This window comes from Cynara cardunculus, assembly GCF_001531365.2.
Source record: "Cynara cardunculus var. scolymus isolate 2C chromosome LG 4, CcrdV1, whole genome shotgun sequence".
Classification (NCBI taxonomy): domain Eukaryota; kingdom Viridiplantae; phylum Streptophyta; class Magnoliopsida; order Asterales; family Asteraceae; genus Cynara; species Cynara cardunculus.
The window spans coordinates 15,599,209-15,612,887 of NC_037531.1; the positions used below are offsets into that span (position 1 = coordinate 15,599,209).

Consider the following 13,679-nt stretch of genomic DNA (forward strand, 5'->3'; position numbering starts at 1 on the left):
CTTCTAGTTTATTAACCATATATCTGTACTAGCTGAGCAATTTAGCATCAAGTATTGATTTTATAAATCAATCTAACACTAATATTTTATGATCAACTTGGTCAGGGTTCTTAACTCTCCCCCCATCACTATCATATGCAAATGCATGTGAGAAAGTGGTGGCACACAAAAGAGGACCACAAATCCATACTAGATATAATAGTATTAACACAGATTGAATAATCATGCATCAATTTTGTTTTATTGGGCATACCATGTTTCATTAGAGCTTCATTTAGGTTAATTAACATGGGGTTTTCTAGCTAGTATGACTTGATCTTAGTGCACACAGTTTGGAGATGAGGCTCAGCCCCTAGAACCCCGAAGGGGGCACAACCACTTTGAACCCCCGCCCCCTTCTTATGGCAATTGTAGCTCCACGGTGGCTTGTGTGAGTGTGCACGTCACACCTCCTAATTCATATGTTAGATTAACAAATAACAAATAAACCCTATTAAATTTTCATATAAATCACAACTGCCTACCAGTAATCATTAACAAAGGTTGGAGGTAGTAAATCTTTTTGACTTTGGGTATTAATTGTTTCTAGAAAGAAAAAAGGGAGTATATAGTGTGCCACCTCAAAAGCTTCAAATGCAGAAACAATGGTGGGCTAGGGTTTGGTAAAATGGCACCAGGAAATGCTTAATTAAATTGGAACAAAGTGATTACTTTTTCCTGTGTTCTTTATATATAGGTAACCCTAATTTCAGCCTTAGGCTATAATGAGAAATCAACAAATTAATGACACTATTTTAAATTACGAAGGGTAATTCCCTTTTTGCAATTTATTTTAAACCTAGGGAAAATGATCAATTACACATAGTTTAATTAGAATTTCTAACTAATAGTTGTAGTAGTTATTTAATATGAAAAATACTAAATCACGAATCCCGTCCCCGAATCGTCTCTCGATTCGCATGAATGGTTCCTTAGAAATGAATTAGGAAACCTCTACTTGGGTGTCGATCTCGCTTTGTAACACATTACGCTTGTGTTAATCGGGAGATCAGTGGATCGAATTCTTTGAGAATGAACTAGTTACCTTTGGCTTTTGAAATTAAGAAAATATTGGATGGATCAAATATGATGCAATGGATAATCAATATATAGTAATATCCAATAATTGGAACCGATCCGATACAACTTCCATTGAATTGGATATGATCGATTGTCCAAGTGTTAATTAATCAGATTGGTTTAGATGGCAAAATCTAACATCTAATTGATGATTGAATTGGATCGGACCCGTTTTAATTTATTCGATTCAACTGATGAACACCCCTAATAATCCATATGTAGGGGCTTTTGGATGAATCACTATTGACCAGGAGGACCAAAAAGTGTTGATACTAAGAAAAGTAATCTTTAACGATGTGCTTAACGACAACATGTTTCAGCCACAAGCTATAGTGATAACACATCGTTGGTGTAAACCGTTTGTGATGATAAATGAACTTTTCACAACTGAAAAAAGTCAGATGTAAAATGCCTCGTTTCTTGTGGTATTTAATTTACAAATAAAAACAATATGTTACAAGATATATATATATATATATATATATATATATAGAGAGAGAGAGAGAGAGAGAGAGAGAGAGCACGTTCAAATGAAAACAATGCATTTCTTAGAAACCGTGTAAACTAATTTCGATCAATAAAAAAATTCTATTTTTTCTAATTAAATTTAATTATTAAGGGTATATTAGTCATTTGCATTGTTTTCTATAAAATATGGAAGTTATTAATAAATCTTAATTAAGTTAACATAATAAAGGATTTTTTATAAATGATAACATATAAATATTTAATTAAATTATAATATTAAAAATTGGATTTTGTTATATTGTGTCTCGGTTTATTATTGCCAAGATTTATGAAAATCGTAAGTTATTAGATCAATAAATCCATGAAATCAGTAATAGAATAAAGAAAAATATTCATGAAACCGGTTTCATACATGGTGAAATTGGTGCATGAAGTAAGTGAAAATGAATATGAAATGAGTGCATGATAAAACCGGTTTCATACATGGTGAAATTGACATGCATGAATTAAGTGAAAATAATTATGAAATGGGTACAACCTGAAATGAGTACATCATAAAATGAGTGCATGAAGTAAGTGAAAATGAATATGAAATGAGTGCATGATGAAACTGGTTTCATACATGGTGAAATTGATGCATGGAGTAAATGAGAATGATTATGAAATGGGTGCATGATGAAATGGGTACATGATGAAATGGGTGCATCATGAAATGGGTGCATCATGAATAGGGTGCATGATGATATGGGTACGTGAAAGAAGTGAAACCATTTCATAATTGGAAGAAATTGGCTGATGAAATGAGTGCATAAAGAAAGTGAAACCATTTCATAATTGATAAGAAAATATTGTGTAATTAGCGAACAGTGAAACCATTTCATTATTACAATGAAACGGATCCATCTACYAATAACAGTGAAACCATTTCATAATTAGATTGAAACAGATCCATCTACCGGAAACTTGAATATGACAAATGTCTCATCTAACATTACGTTGATTTGTGTATTGATGAAACTGTGAAACCATTTCGTTCTTGAAGTAGTAGTAATTTTTTTTTATTCAAAAGGTTTAATTGTGTTAAAATGATTATACTGTGTTTTATTTTTATTGTTAATCTATTTTAATGATGGATGTTATTTTTTTTTATAATAATTGAACATAAAATTAATATATTATTTTACAAATGATTTTGTTTCATTAATATTACGATATACATGATATGGTTACCATTAATATTACCACTACCAAAGTTATCATTTTTCCTTTTTCGGAATTATAAAATAAATTTTTTTTTAATTTCCTAATATAACCTAAATTAATCTTGACTATTGATCAAGAAAATGGATGGATGAGATTGATTTACATGGTTTACACAAATGAAGCCGGTTTTCATTTGATCATTTCTTTCTCTCTCTCTCTCTCTCTCTCTCTCTCTCTATATATATATATATATATATATATGTATGTATAACAAAACACAACTTATTAATTATAATCCAACACACCGCTTTTGCGGTTTAAAAATAAAGAGTGAGATGTATATATATTTGTCATATAAGAAAAGAAATGATTAATGACAAGAAGTTTTAATAATTTGGTTTTAGTGGAATTTTACTCATCTTTTTAATGTCATGACAACAACTATGTGGTTAGGAAAATGTATATAACATTCTTATGTGGTTTATTTTTACATCAAAACCGTAACCTATTAATTCATAACTCAAAGTTTATTTTTATTCATAGTTTATTTTTATTAATGTCATGACCACTTGATTATGAAGTTTTCTTACTTATTCACAAGTATTGGTCATTATTTTATATATCAGATTCAACAATAATCTCAATTAAAGTCACATAATGACTATTATACCTTTTAAGAATAACTAAGGGGCCGTTTATCCAAATACTTATCTGGTAAGCGTTTACCGGTAGAAATCAAATAATCTATGTTACCATATAAGATTATAGTATATTAAAACGGTATCGTATGCAAAGAAATCCATTATTGTAACTCTCAAAAAGCTTATGTTAATTATTGAAAAAAACGTCATATCTATACTATATTATAAAACATTTGGTAAAAATTCTTAAAATTATGCATGAAGTACTGTTTATTGATGCATATTACTTAAAATTTAAGATTACAAGTAAACTATGCATAAATACAACTTATTAAAGCTTCATATTTGAATTCATGTAACTAACTGCAGATAAATATAATCAAATATCGGATAAACATCTCATTTTAAATATAAAAAATCTAAAATATAATTAGGATAATCTTGAGTTATAACAGAATACTTAGTTATTATCTATATAAAAATTATATTATTAAACCAAAATTAAATTTCCTTGTTAGTAAATCTAAATTAAATTATAATAAAAAAATTGAATTAAGGAAATTACACCGAAATACAAAAACTTTTAAAAAAATATTAATTTGATGCTGATATCGATATAAATTTTTTTTTTTAATTTTTATGATATTTTCAAATTTATATTTTATTCAAAACCACATAAAACTGTATTATATTGACATAAAAAAAGAATAAACAAAACACTGAAATCAAGATGTGTCTCGATACATTGCACGAGTACCCTTCTAGTTAATAGAAATACTCATCTTGAAATTAAATTTACGTCAATCGATTTTTATCTTCTTTTTTTGTTGATTAACCTAGTTATCCAACTCGCTATACGAGCCGACTAATCCCAAGACGACCACCTGCTTTGCAAATAGCCCGGAGTCACCACATTTGAACCTCCGTGACCACAAGAGAATTTTTATTCAATTCCTACTTGGATTTGAACCTGAGACCTCCTGGTACTTTTCACCTTTGGAGCTAAGCTCAAACCAATCAGGCACCACCCTTGTAGTTATCGATTTTTATCCTTACAGTTTAACTAAACACAATTAACATTTTCATTATCAGTATCAATATCAATATCAGTGAAGAGTTTATGATAAGTCCTAAGAGTCAAGAATTTCCAATTTAATTGATGCTTATTTTATTTAAAGCATAAAGTAGAAGTGGTTAATGCATGTTTTATATTATTTTTAAATGCTATAAATAAATGCACATGTCATACTGCATAAACATTTGTATAAATATATATACCTAATTTCACATCTGTTTAAGAATAGTGATCTTAATTGAGTAAAGTAGATATTGAAATCAATGGCAATATGATGCCTATAAATCTACTCCATAACCTATGGCTTAATACATTTATTATATCATTTATTTTATGCGTATTCGGATATATGGTTCAGGATTAAATTGATGAAGGTTTAAATGAGAACATTTTTGTTTTATAAAAATACAAGAACAATTATGAACCTCTAAATTAATTAATCCATAATTAAAATTATAATAAATGAAAATAAGATATTAAGGATAGTAGTGTAATTTATGTATTTTTCATTAATTTTATGTAATTTTAATTATTTGCAATGAGATGTGCATTAATTGGGAAATTTAAGACATGACTCCATTGATTTCAGATGTTGTTGGTTTTCATTTGACAGACTTAAAATTAGAAGGAAAACTTAAGACGTGACTACACTAAATTGATTTCAAAAGAGAAAAACAAGAACTGTATTTGGAGACTTCAGGTTCATCACATGAGGCTAGAACGAAGAACTGGGAAGAAAATTTTACGGAAGTTAGTGGTTAAGTTGAAATCAAAGTGTTTATGTTAATGGAAACGCACCTTAAAAAGATAAGATGAAAAGAAACTTTTGAGATCAAACTGAGAAATCCAAAAATTGTTGGAACCGAACCTGAGAAATCAAAAATTTCGGGAACTGGGTGCGGCGGCGGCGACAGACTGACGATGGTGGTGCGAACTATTTTATAGGTTTAAGAAAGTGTAAGGATTTATTTGACAGGTTTTGAAAAGTTTAACGACTTATTTGTCTTAAAAAATTGTCCAATGATTTAATAATTTCAAACATTAAAGTTCGGGTTTTATTGGATTTCTTCCTAAAAAAATTTATTAAGGTATTTTGTTATTTTAATTAAAAAAATATCAATAAATTAAAATTGCGCAACTTGTAGAAGTACAGGGACGAATTATGTAACTTTCTCAAAATAAAATCGTAGTTTTCTTTCTAGAGGTTTAGGCAACGTGGGTAGCGAGGGGGAATCCGCCATTTTCGTGGTTAGGGAGCTCCATCCGGATGGTGCTTACAAATTTCGATGGAACCGGTGTTGGATTCGGTAATCTTCTTATCGTTCTTTTGTGTTTACTTTCCAAATACATTGTCTAATTTTAGCTCTTCATTGAGATTCATCCTGCAAAATCCTCACTAGGTTTCTGTTTTAGGTTTTGGAGCTGGTTGCGGTTTCGGCGTTGGATGGGGTTTCGGAGGTTCTTTCTCTATCTCTCTCTCTCTCACTTCACAGACATTCGCACGATATACACACACTTGTTTCTGCTTCCAATTACTTATATTTTTGTGCATATGATTGATCAATGTTTTACGGATATAGTGCTCCACAAGTATCTGTTCTTCCTTTTCATAAATTGCAAATTGGATTTTGGGCGGTTGAGGGATATCCGTCCAGATTCTGGATTCATATGTGGATAGATTTGGGTTCATAAATTGCGAATTTAGGTTTAGGAGATTGGGGGTACTCAAATTGGGATTTGGTAAAGCAACAAAATTTACTGGATTGTCTTCCAAAGATATAAATAATTGACCCTACAATCATATCAATGGAAGTAACAACCATCGCTCTTATTTACCATGACAAAATAGAGAAAGAAGTATTGGATACTGGTTTTCGATTTCCAAATTGTAGTAAATCTTCTGCATTGTTTCTAGTGTGCCATGGGCTAGGCTAATTTCGCTTAAAGTTTTGGTACATAATGAATCTTGTAGTAATATTGGGATGGGTGTATTAGGAGAAGGTGTTTCCAACTTTCATTCATTTTACTATTACACCCAAGATTGACAGAGGTGCTTGTTTGGTAGCTTACATTTATGCTTAGTTCTAACAATTACCAGCTCCATCAACATTGAAGCTAGGTTTCAATAGGGTGGGCAGAAGTGATACAAAATAATTTTGCACAATGTTTTCATGCGGTGAATGTTACAGCCATTGTTAAGTACATAAGTTAATAGACATCTGGATAAAACTTGCTAAAAAGTCTACTAGTATTGTTACCCTCTAAATTTGCTCAGAGCCAAAAGAACTGGTAGTCCTGGTAGCTTTAAATTAGTTTATGTGGTGGTCCTGGGAGACGATATTACAAACCAAAAGAAACCAAACGAGCCTAGTAAAACCCACTCCGAGGTCGGGTCTGGGGGTGTGATGTACATGGACCTGTCCTCCACCCTAACTAGTTGAGCAGTTGTTTTCATGAATACCCTCAGCCTGCGAAAAGTGTGTGAGAAAAAGAAAGTTTGTCAAAAATTTTGGTAAACTTCAAATGGCACCAGTACTTCTATACATATTGCAACCATATCTAATTGGTATATCCATTCTTGGAAGATAACATGATGAGTAGATGTTTTACCATTAGGGATTTGAATATTATTGGCAGACTAGTCGATACATGAGTAAAATCAAGTGCATTGAGAGTGCCAAGGACTGTTGATCAAAACTAACTTGTCAAACCTGGTAGAATCTAACAAAGAGACATAGCATGGTTCACCTTGGAGGTTTTTTTGCTCTGTAACAAGGACACGTCTCATCAACCAACCATCAAAACTTTCTACCATCTACTATTTTTCCACTGATATCATTCAAGTGTTTTGGTTCTGTATAACAAGCATCTATGATGTGCTCAAGAAATTAGTTGTTAAAGCTGGGGGAAAAAAGAACTCGTTAGAGCTAACAGAAGTTGTCTTCATGGAAACAGTCTCTCTACCCTTTGGGCCTTTGGGATAGAGGTAAGGTGTGTGTGCATCTTACCTTCCTCAGACCCTACCTCTGTATGGGATTTACTGTGTTCGTTTGGCTTTGTTTTTTAGCCAAGGAAAGCCCACCAAATTTCTGAGAGCTGTAAATGTATTTATTTATGTCTTCCGAGGTTTGTAGATGGATGTTGTTACATATATGTTGGTGTCTTGATATTTATGCCATTTGGAATTGCATGTTCTTACATTTGCTCCAGCAAATTGGTTCACTGATTAAATATTGTATCCAATTTAGGTATGCCTTTGAATTTCCTAGGTCTCGGTGCAGGTATGCCATTTAAGATTGCTGTACATCAATAGTACATGTTCTTCATTCGGGTTATTTAGCTAAATGACCTCCTGACAAAAGCTTCTTTAAATCCATGACCTTCTGACAAGCTTCTAGGCATTCTTCTGTATGGAACTGATTCTCTTCTCGTAAGCAGTGACATTCGCAAACCTGTCAAAAGGTCATGGATTTACAGAAAGTCATTTAACGAAAGAACCCCATTCATTCATATATTTTGTTCATATAACACACTCTTCATTATTGGGTATTGAATTTGGAAGGTGGAGGGTGTGGAGTGGGGCTAGGGCTTGGATGGGGGTTCGGCACAGGATTTGGTAGCAAGTACCGATCTTCTAGAGTTATTTTTCAGGGCGTCGATTTCAATAAAAAAGGTGAAACCGAAGGTACAAAACAATCATCTTGACCGGCTTCTCATGTCTATTTGTAAGAGCAGCATTTAATAATCTGTGAAAAAAACTTCAATTCATTACCTGGAGCATGTGTCAATGAAAGTATGTATGTGCAATCGATGGTTCCGTTGGTTTGTTGTATCCATTTGTCATATTAACTTGAACGAAAACTTCGATTTTCCTGGGCAAAATCTGTAAAAGTTTCCTCGATAATACGAAAAAAATTCTTTAATTTGGCGTTTCTATCATAAGAAATAACATCAAATTCAAGATATAGTAATAATTCATATAAAATCGTTTTTCCAAGTATTCCTATATGTAAAATTAATCGATAATTATTTCTAAATTAATATTATCTACCATATCATTTTTTTTATTAACCTGGATATCCAACCTGCTATGCAAGCCTATGATATACCTTTAATATATATATATATATATATATATATATATATATAGATAGATAGAGAGAGAGAGGGGGGGTTGGTTCAAATACTAACCCATTTTTTTGTGTTAACTATGCTAACCAACATCAAGCAATCATGTTCCATCTTTTAGTTAGGTTCAAATGTAATTCACATATTAAGTGTAAGGGTCTTTAGATAATTTGTTATTTTTATGTAACTCTCCAATATTTTAATTGAGAGTTACAAATCTTAAAATATCACTAATTGATCTTCATGTAATAATGACATGAAGTTTCACATTTGTTCATCTTACTGATTTTTACATTTCATTCTTTCTACAATGGTTTTGACATTGTAAATTTCAAAAAAGTCCCTTTTGTAAAGATTCCGTTATAGTCCGAATAATATGGATAATCATAGAGTAAAACAGATTGACGACAATGAGAATGAAAAAGCTAAAAGCGTCTACGAATACACTAGGAATTCGAATTCCGAAAGTGAAGAAAATAATCAAACCGTTCACGCACATGTTCATTCAAACGTCGACATATGTGTTCACTCGTGCACATTTGTGTTCAATTGGTTCACACAATATGTCCATTTGGTTCACACACATGTTTCAATTGTTCATTAGGTTTACACATTGTTTTGATGAAGATTATGAACCTAATTTTTCAATTGTTCATTAGGTTCACATATTATTCATTAGGTTCACATATTGTTCATTAGGTTCACACACATGTTTCAATCTTATTTGGATGTTGTCGCCTGGTAATCCTTCCAAATCCTCCATTGTTTTGATGAAGATTATAAACCTAATATTTAGCTACTGATTTAAGATATTGATCGTTGAGATTGACGGTTTCTTTATTGATTGGAAGTTACAAAAGAGGCTGACAAAATAGGATACGTTAAGATCATTCACTTTTTACAATTCTACCCTCTGAGCCATTGTGAACCTAATTTTTTATTAATATGATAATTAAATAATTAAATTTTTAGTCTCAATAAATGACAATCGTTGCATGTTCAAATCAACGACCAAGATCGGTTAACAAAGTTAACACGATAATCTTGGTTAGTATTTGAACTAACCTCTATATAGATATATATTAACTTACTTTCGTAAATTTTCTTATTATGAAATTGTACTTTTGTTTTTTCTTATTACAATAATATTTTTATTAAGTCATCATACTTGCATTTTTCTTTATTATAACAATATACTTTCAAATTGCTTTTATTACAACTTTGTACTTTCATTTTTTCTAGCTTTCTGTCATCAGAAACAATGATCGTCCAGGAACCTATATCGGCACCGGCACTTACGGATCTTCAATGCCCAGAAAACTTATAGTCTTTAGACGATTTTTTGGAGCATTCTGGTGTCGTGTTTTTTGCCATCTAAGCCAGATTTTGCTAGTTTTTGATCACCCGGATTTGCAAATCCTGAAAGAAATTGCGTGAGTTCCTTTCGCTCGTTTCCATCAAGGCTCACCCAAGGACTCGGTGGCTTCCCTATCGAGACGGATGAATCGTTCCAGGAACTTTCGACTCTCGAGATCTGATTCTCGATCGTGTGAATGAAGTTGCGATGGCGGTCTTTTGCATCATCCGTTGAAGGTTTGCCGTAGCTGCAGATAACGGCTCTTTCAAATTCCTCCAACTGCAACAATTCTACAAAAATCAATCTCATAACGAATTTAGAAAGGATTTACCACCAAAATAGCCATTTATGGTAACAAAATCGAGAAAATAGCCAAAAAAAAAAATCAAAGAACCATGAAAAATGGATGCAAAAATATATCAATATACATGTGAAATCGAAGATAACAAAATTATCGTTCTTTTGATGTAATTAGTTTCGGTCCAATTTTAGATATATTTCGTCCATTTTTTATTTAAAAAATAGGGAGGATATTCTTGTTTTAAAAAAAAACGTTGTTATTAACCCCTTTTTAACCACATCCATTGGATCCTCTTACTCCAACGGTTTGGATCAACTTTTAGATTCTTTTTTTAAGGTTATTTTCGGATCTTTTCCCAAATGGGTATTTGGATGGAAAATCAATTTCGAACGAGACGGATGTTCGCCAATAAAGGTCTATGGCAGATTCCACACCTGTCATTTGGTCCCTTTGGTTTTTGATTGTAAGATGACAAATGCGATCACTAAAAGATGAAAATACCTCTCATTTAACATAAATTTTAAACATTCATTAGAGGGACGAACCAAATCCAGACGTTTTTGCAAACCACGATCATCATCTTGTAATTTTGAAACAACATAAACAAAAAAGATGTGATTTTTAACAAACCACGGGTACCAAAATAGTAGTTTACTCTTTTATTTATTTAACGATAAGATTTGAATATAAATTATTTTGTATAAAATGTAGAATCACAAAAATGTTGTTAACATCTTTCAAATAATACCAAGTAACTTCAATGTGACATTTGAAAAGAGACCCATATGGATTATATTATTTAATTTACTTTTAATATTTAATTTACGATGGTTAATGATAAGGATTATAAATAAAGGAAATCCACTAAAATGGTGTAGAAATAACTAAGATTTAGAGGTTTTAAAAAAGAAAAATAGCCCTTGATTTCGTTAATCAAATTAATTAATTGGTCGAACCCACTTTTTTGTCGGTTGGTGGGCCCAACTCCGATTCAATTTAATAAAGTGGGTCGAATTTCAATGAGAAAGAGAGTTAAGTTGAGAAGCATAAAAAAGATCTCCACCTTTGGATTTACAAAGGATGAGATGCACAGATTAATCATCGTATCAAACGTGATTCATGGATGAGTTTGAGATTAAAGATGATCAAGTGTCCAGATCTTTTCCTATGTTTTTCATCTTAACTCTTTTTCTCACACGATTCCTTCGCCTTACTAAAATTCCCTCAAATAGACTAGATAGAGTTTTATAGTATAATATACGTTCATATAAAATTCCAAGTAACTTACGATTGATTACAGTATATTGGTTCGTTAAAGGGAAAATCCTAACATACAGGGGTATTATCACCGATATATGTTAGGATTTTCCCTTCTCAAGATGCGTTATTGTGGGACCTACAACCTACTTAAAATTATTAGTACCGACTAGAGGAAAACGAGATAACATAACCTAGAGATGATCAGCTATTTTGTTATGAATTATTTTATACGAGAAATGATTGTTTCTTTATACACTTATTCATGGCTTAAGTTGATTAAGACAAACTAAATCTTGTCGGAAGTGCTATCTCTTGATATAGTGTCTACTATATTGATCATTAGTTGCACCAGATGTTAACTAGATAGCAACGATTCATGTTCCATGTGTTCTAGATTATTGTGATTCGTGTTAGATGTCATGTTACCGTTTTCAAGATTCAGCTACTGTAGGAGTTCTGTAAACTTCAAAGCGAACCGTATAACTGATAATTAGCTCATACTTAAAAGATTTGATATCTAATTACGATAAACTACTAAAAATAGTGATCTTCAGTTTATTTTGGCTTACGAACATGATCTTTGTTATGGTTTGTCTTAGTGCAAGATAAATCAGTTGATATCAGTAAAGCTAAAATGGAAGAAATATACTGAACCACACATAATTCAAGCTATAGACGAATCACAAATTTGAGGGAATTTTTCAATTACGATGTAGTTCTTAACGGGTGTCAAGAAGGGTAAATTAGTAATTAAAATGTTTTTGTGAGAAATTGTATACGTAGATATATCTCTATACATGAAAGACTTGACACGAAAAGACAAACGGATAATTTATGAGACCGTTCTTTCGTGTTTTGGTCTTTTAGATGTTTTTTTAATAAGGAAGTCTTAAAACATTGTGTTTAGTATGTTGGATACAGAACATGAACGATCGACCAAAAATAAGGCAAATCCATGGTTTAGGAGACATGATAATTAACGTTTTTGGTTACGCAAACTCATTTGTATTGACGTATGAAACAAGTATATGTCTATAAATAAAGGAATATGTTGGTGGCCAATTTGAAAGGTTTGGAAGTTTGGTGATCCAATTGAAAGAGAACCAAAAATGGCAATTTTAGTTGATCATAAATTTTCTTAGCTTCAACCACCAAAAGGATAACATGAATTATATTATTTATAAATTATAATACAATATTTTTATTATATATACATTTAAATAATAAAATCATTATTTTACATATAATATTCCTATATAAATTATAATATACAACTGTATATTAATAGAGAACGTTTTAGATGCAATCCATCACATTTATACAACCGATACAACATAATTGAAATATTATGAAAATAATGAGAGTTTATTTATCATGATCTAAATATTTATGAAAAATAACTAGGGTTTATTAATTATGATCAATGTTTTATATTAAGAAACAATCAGGATATTTATCAAATTAATTGGACAATTGAGGGTTTTTCGTGAGACCCGTAAAACAAATTCTCAACACTTGGATTAGATCTACAATCGTCAAATCTGAACATTCATAAACGCTACAAGACTTCTCAATAATCACAAAATTGTCACCGTACAACTTTAGACCGTTAGATCATTAATTTATAAAGTTAATCAATGAACATAAATTGGTCTTTCGGGTCTTACGAAAACCCTTTGGTCTCATGTGAACCCAACCCTATATATATATATATATATATATATATATATATATATATATATTGTTGGGTTTTCCATCGTATAATGTTTTCTTTTAAAATATTTAAATAATATCAGTTATTAAGAATTTAAAACTTTAGTTGAATTGAATACAACAAAACTAGATACAAATCTAGCTATCTAGCTTCAACATACCATCGACAAGAATAAATAGCACAATTTATTAGTTTCGTTAATAAAATCAAGAAAACTTCGTTACATTTTAAGACACATAAACCGAACAATCGAATATTATTAAACCGTATAAATCACCTATTTCAAGAATTCAAGAAAAGCCTAAACCCCAATTTTCAAAATTTTCTACTGATCATGTGTGTATTCACGCGGATTTCACGTTCCACCGAATACAGATTCAAGAAAAGAAAAATAAAAAAAGAAATGAAAAGAA

General features: G+C 31.1%; 1 protein-coding gene across 1 annotated transcript; it reads left to right on the top strand.

Moving 5' to 3' along the window:
- The first annotated feature begins 5,720 nt into the window (after positions 1–5,720).
- LOC112511675 (protein TRIGALACTOSYLDIACYLGLYCEROL 5, chloroplastic) lies at positions 5,721–8,336 on the top strand. The gene is made up of 4 exons (XM_025117383.1): positions 5,721–5,813; positions 5,920–5,964; positions 7,755–7,787; positions 8,069–8,336. The coding sequence occupies exons 1-4, from the start codon at positions 5,774–5,776 to the stop codon at positions 8,209–8,211; spliced, it is 261 nt and encodes an 86-aa protein (XP_024973151.1). The 5' UTR covers positions 5,721–5,773; the 3' UTR covers positions 8,212–8,336.
- The last annotated feature ends 5,343 nt before the right edge of the window (positions 8,337–13,679 follow it).

Bases quoted from the DNA above. Each gene is read 5' to 3' on its own strand.
- LOC112511675 (XM_025117383.1), top strand. From the start codon at position 5,774: ATGGTGCTTACAAATTTCGATGGAACCGGTGTTGGATTCG. The intron at 5,814-5,919 runs GTAATCTTCTTA...TTTCTGTTTTAG, and splicing joins TGGAACCGGTGTTGGATTCG to GTTTTGGAGCTGGTTGCGGT. The intron at 5,965-7,754 runs GTTCTTTCTCTA...TATCCAATTTAG, and splicing joins CGTTGGATGGGGTTTCGGAG to GTATGCCTTTGAATTTCCTA.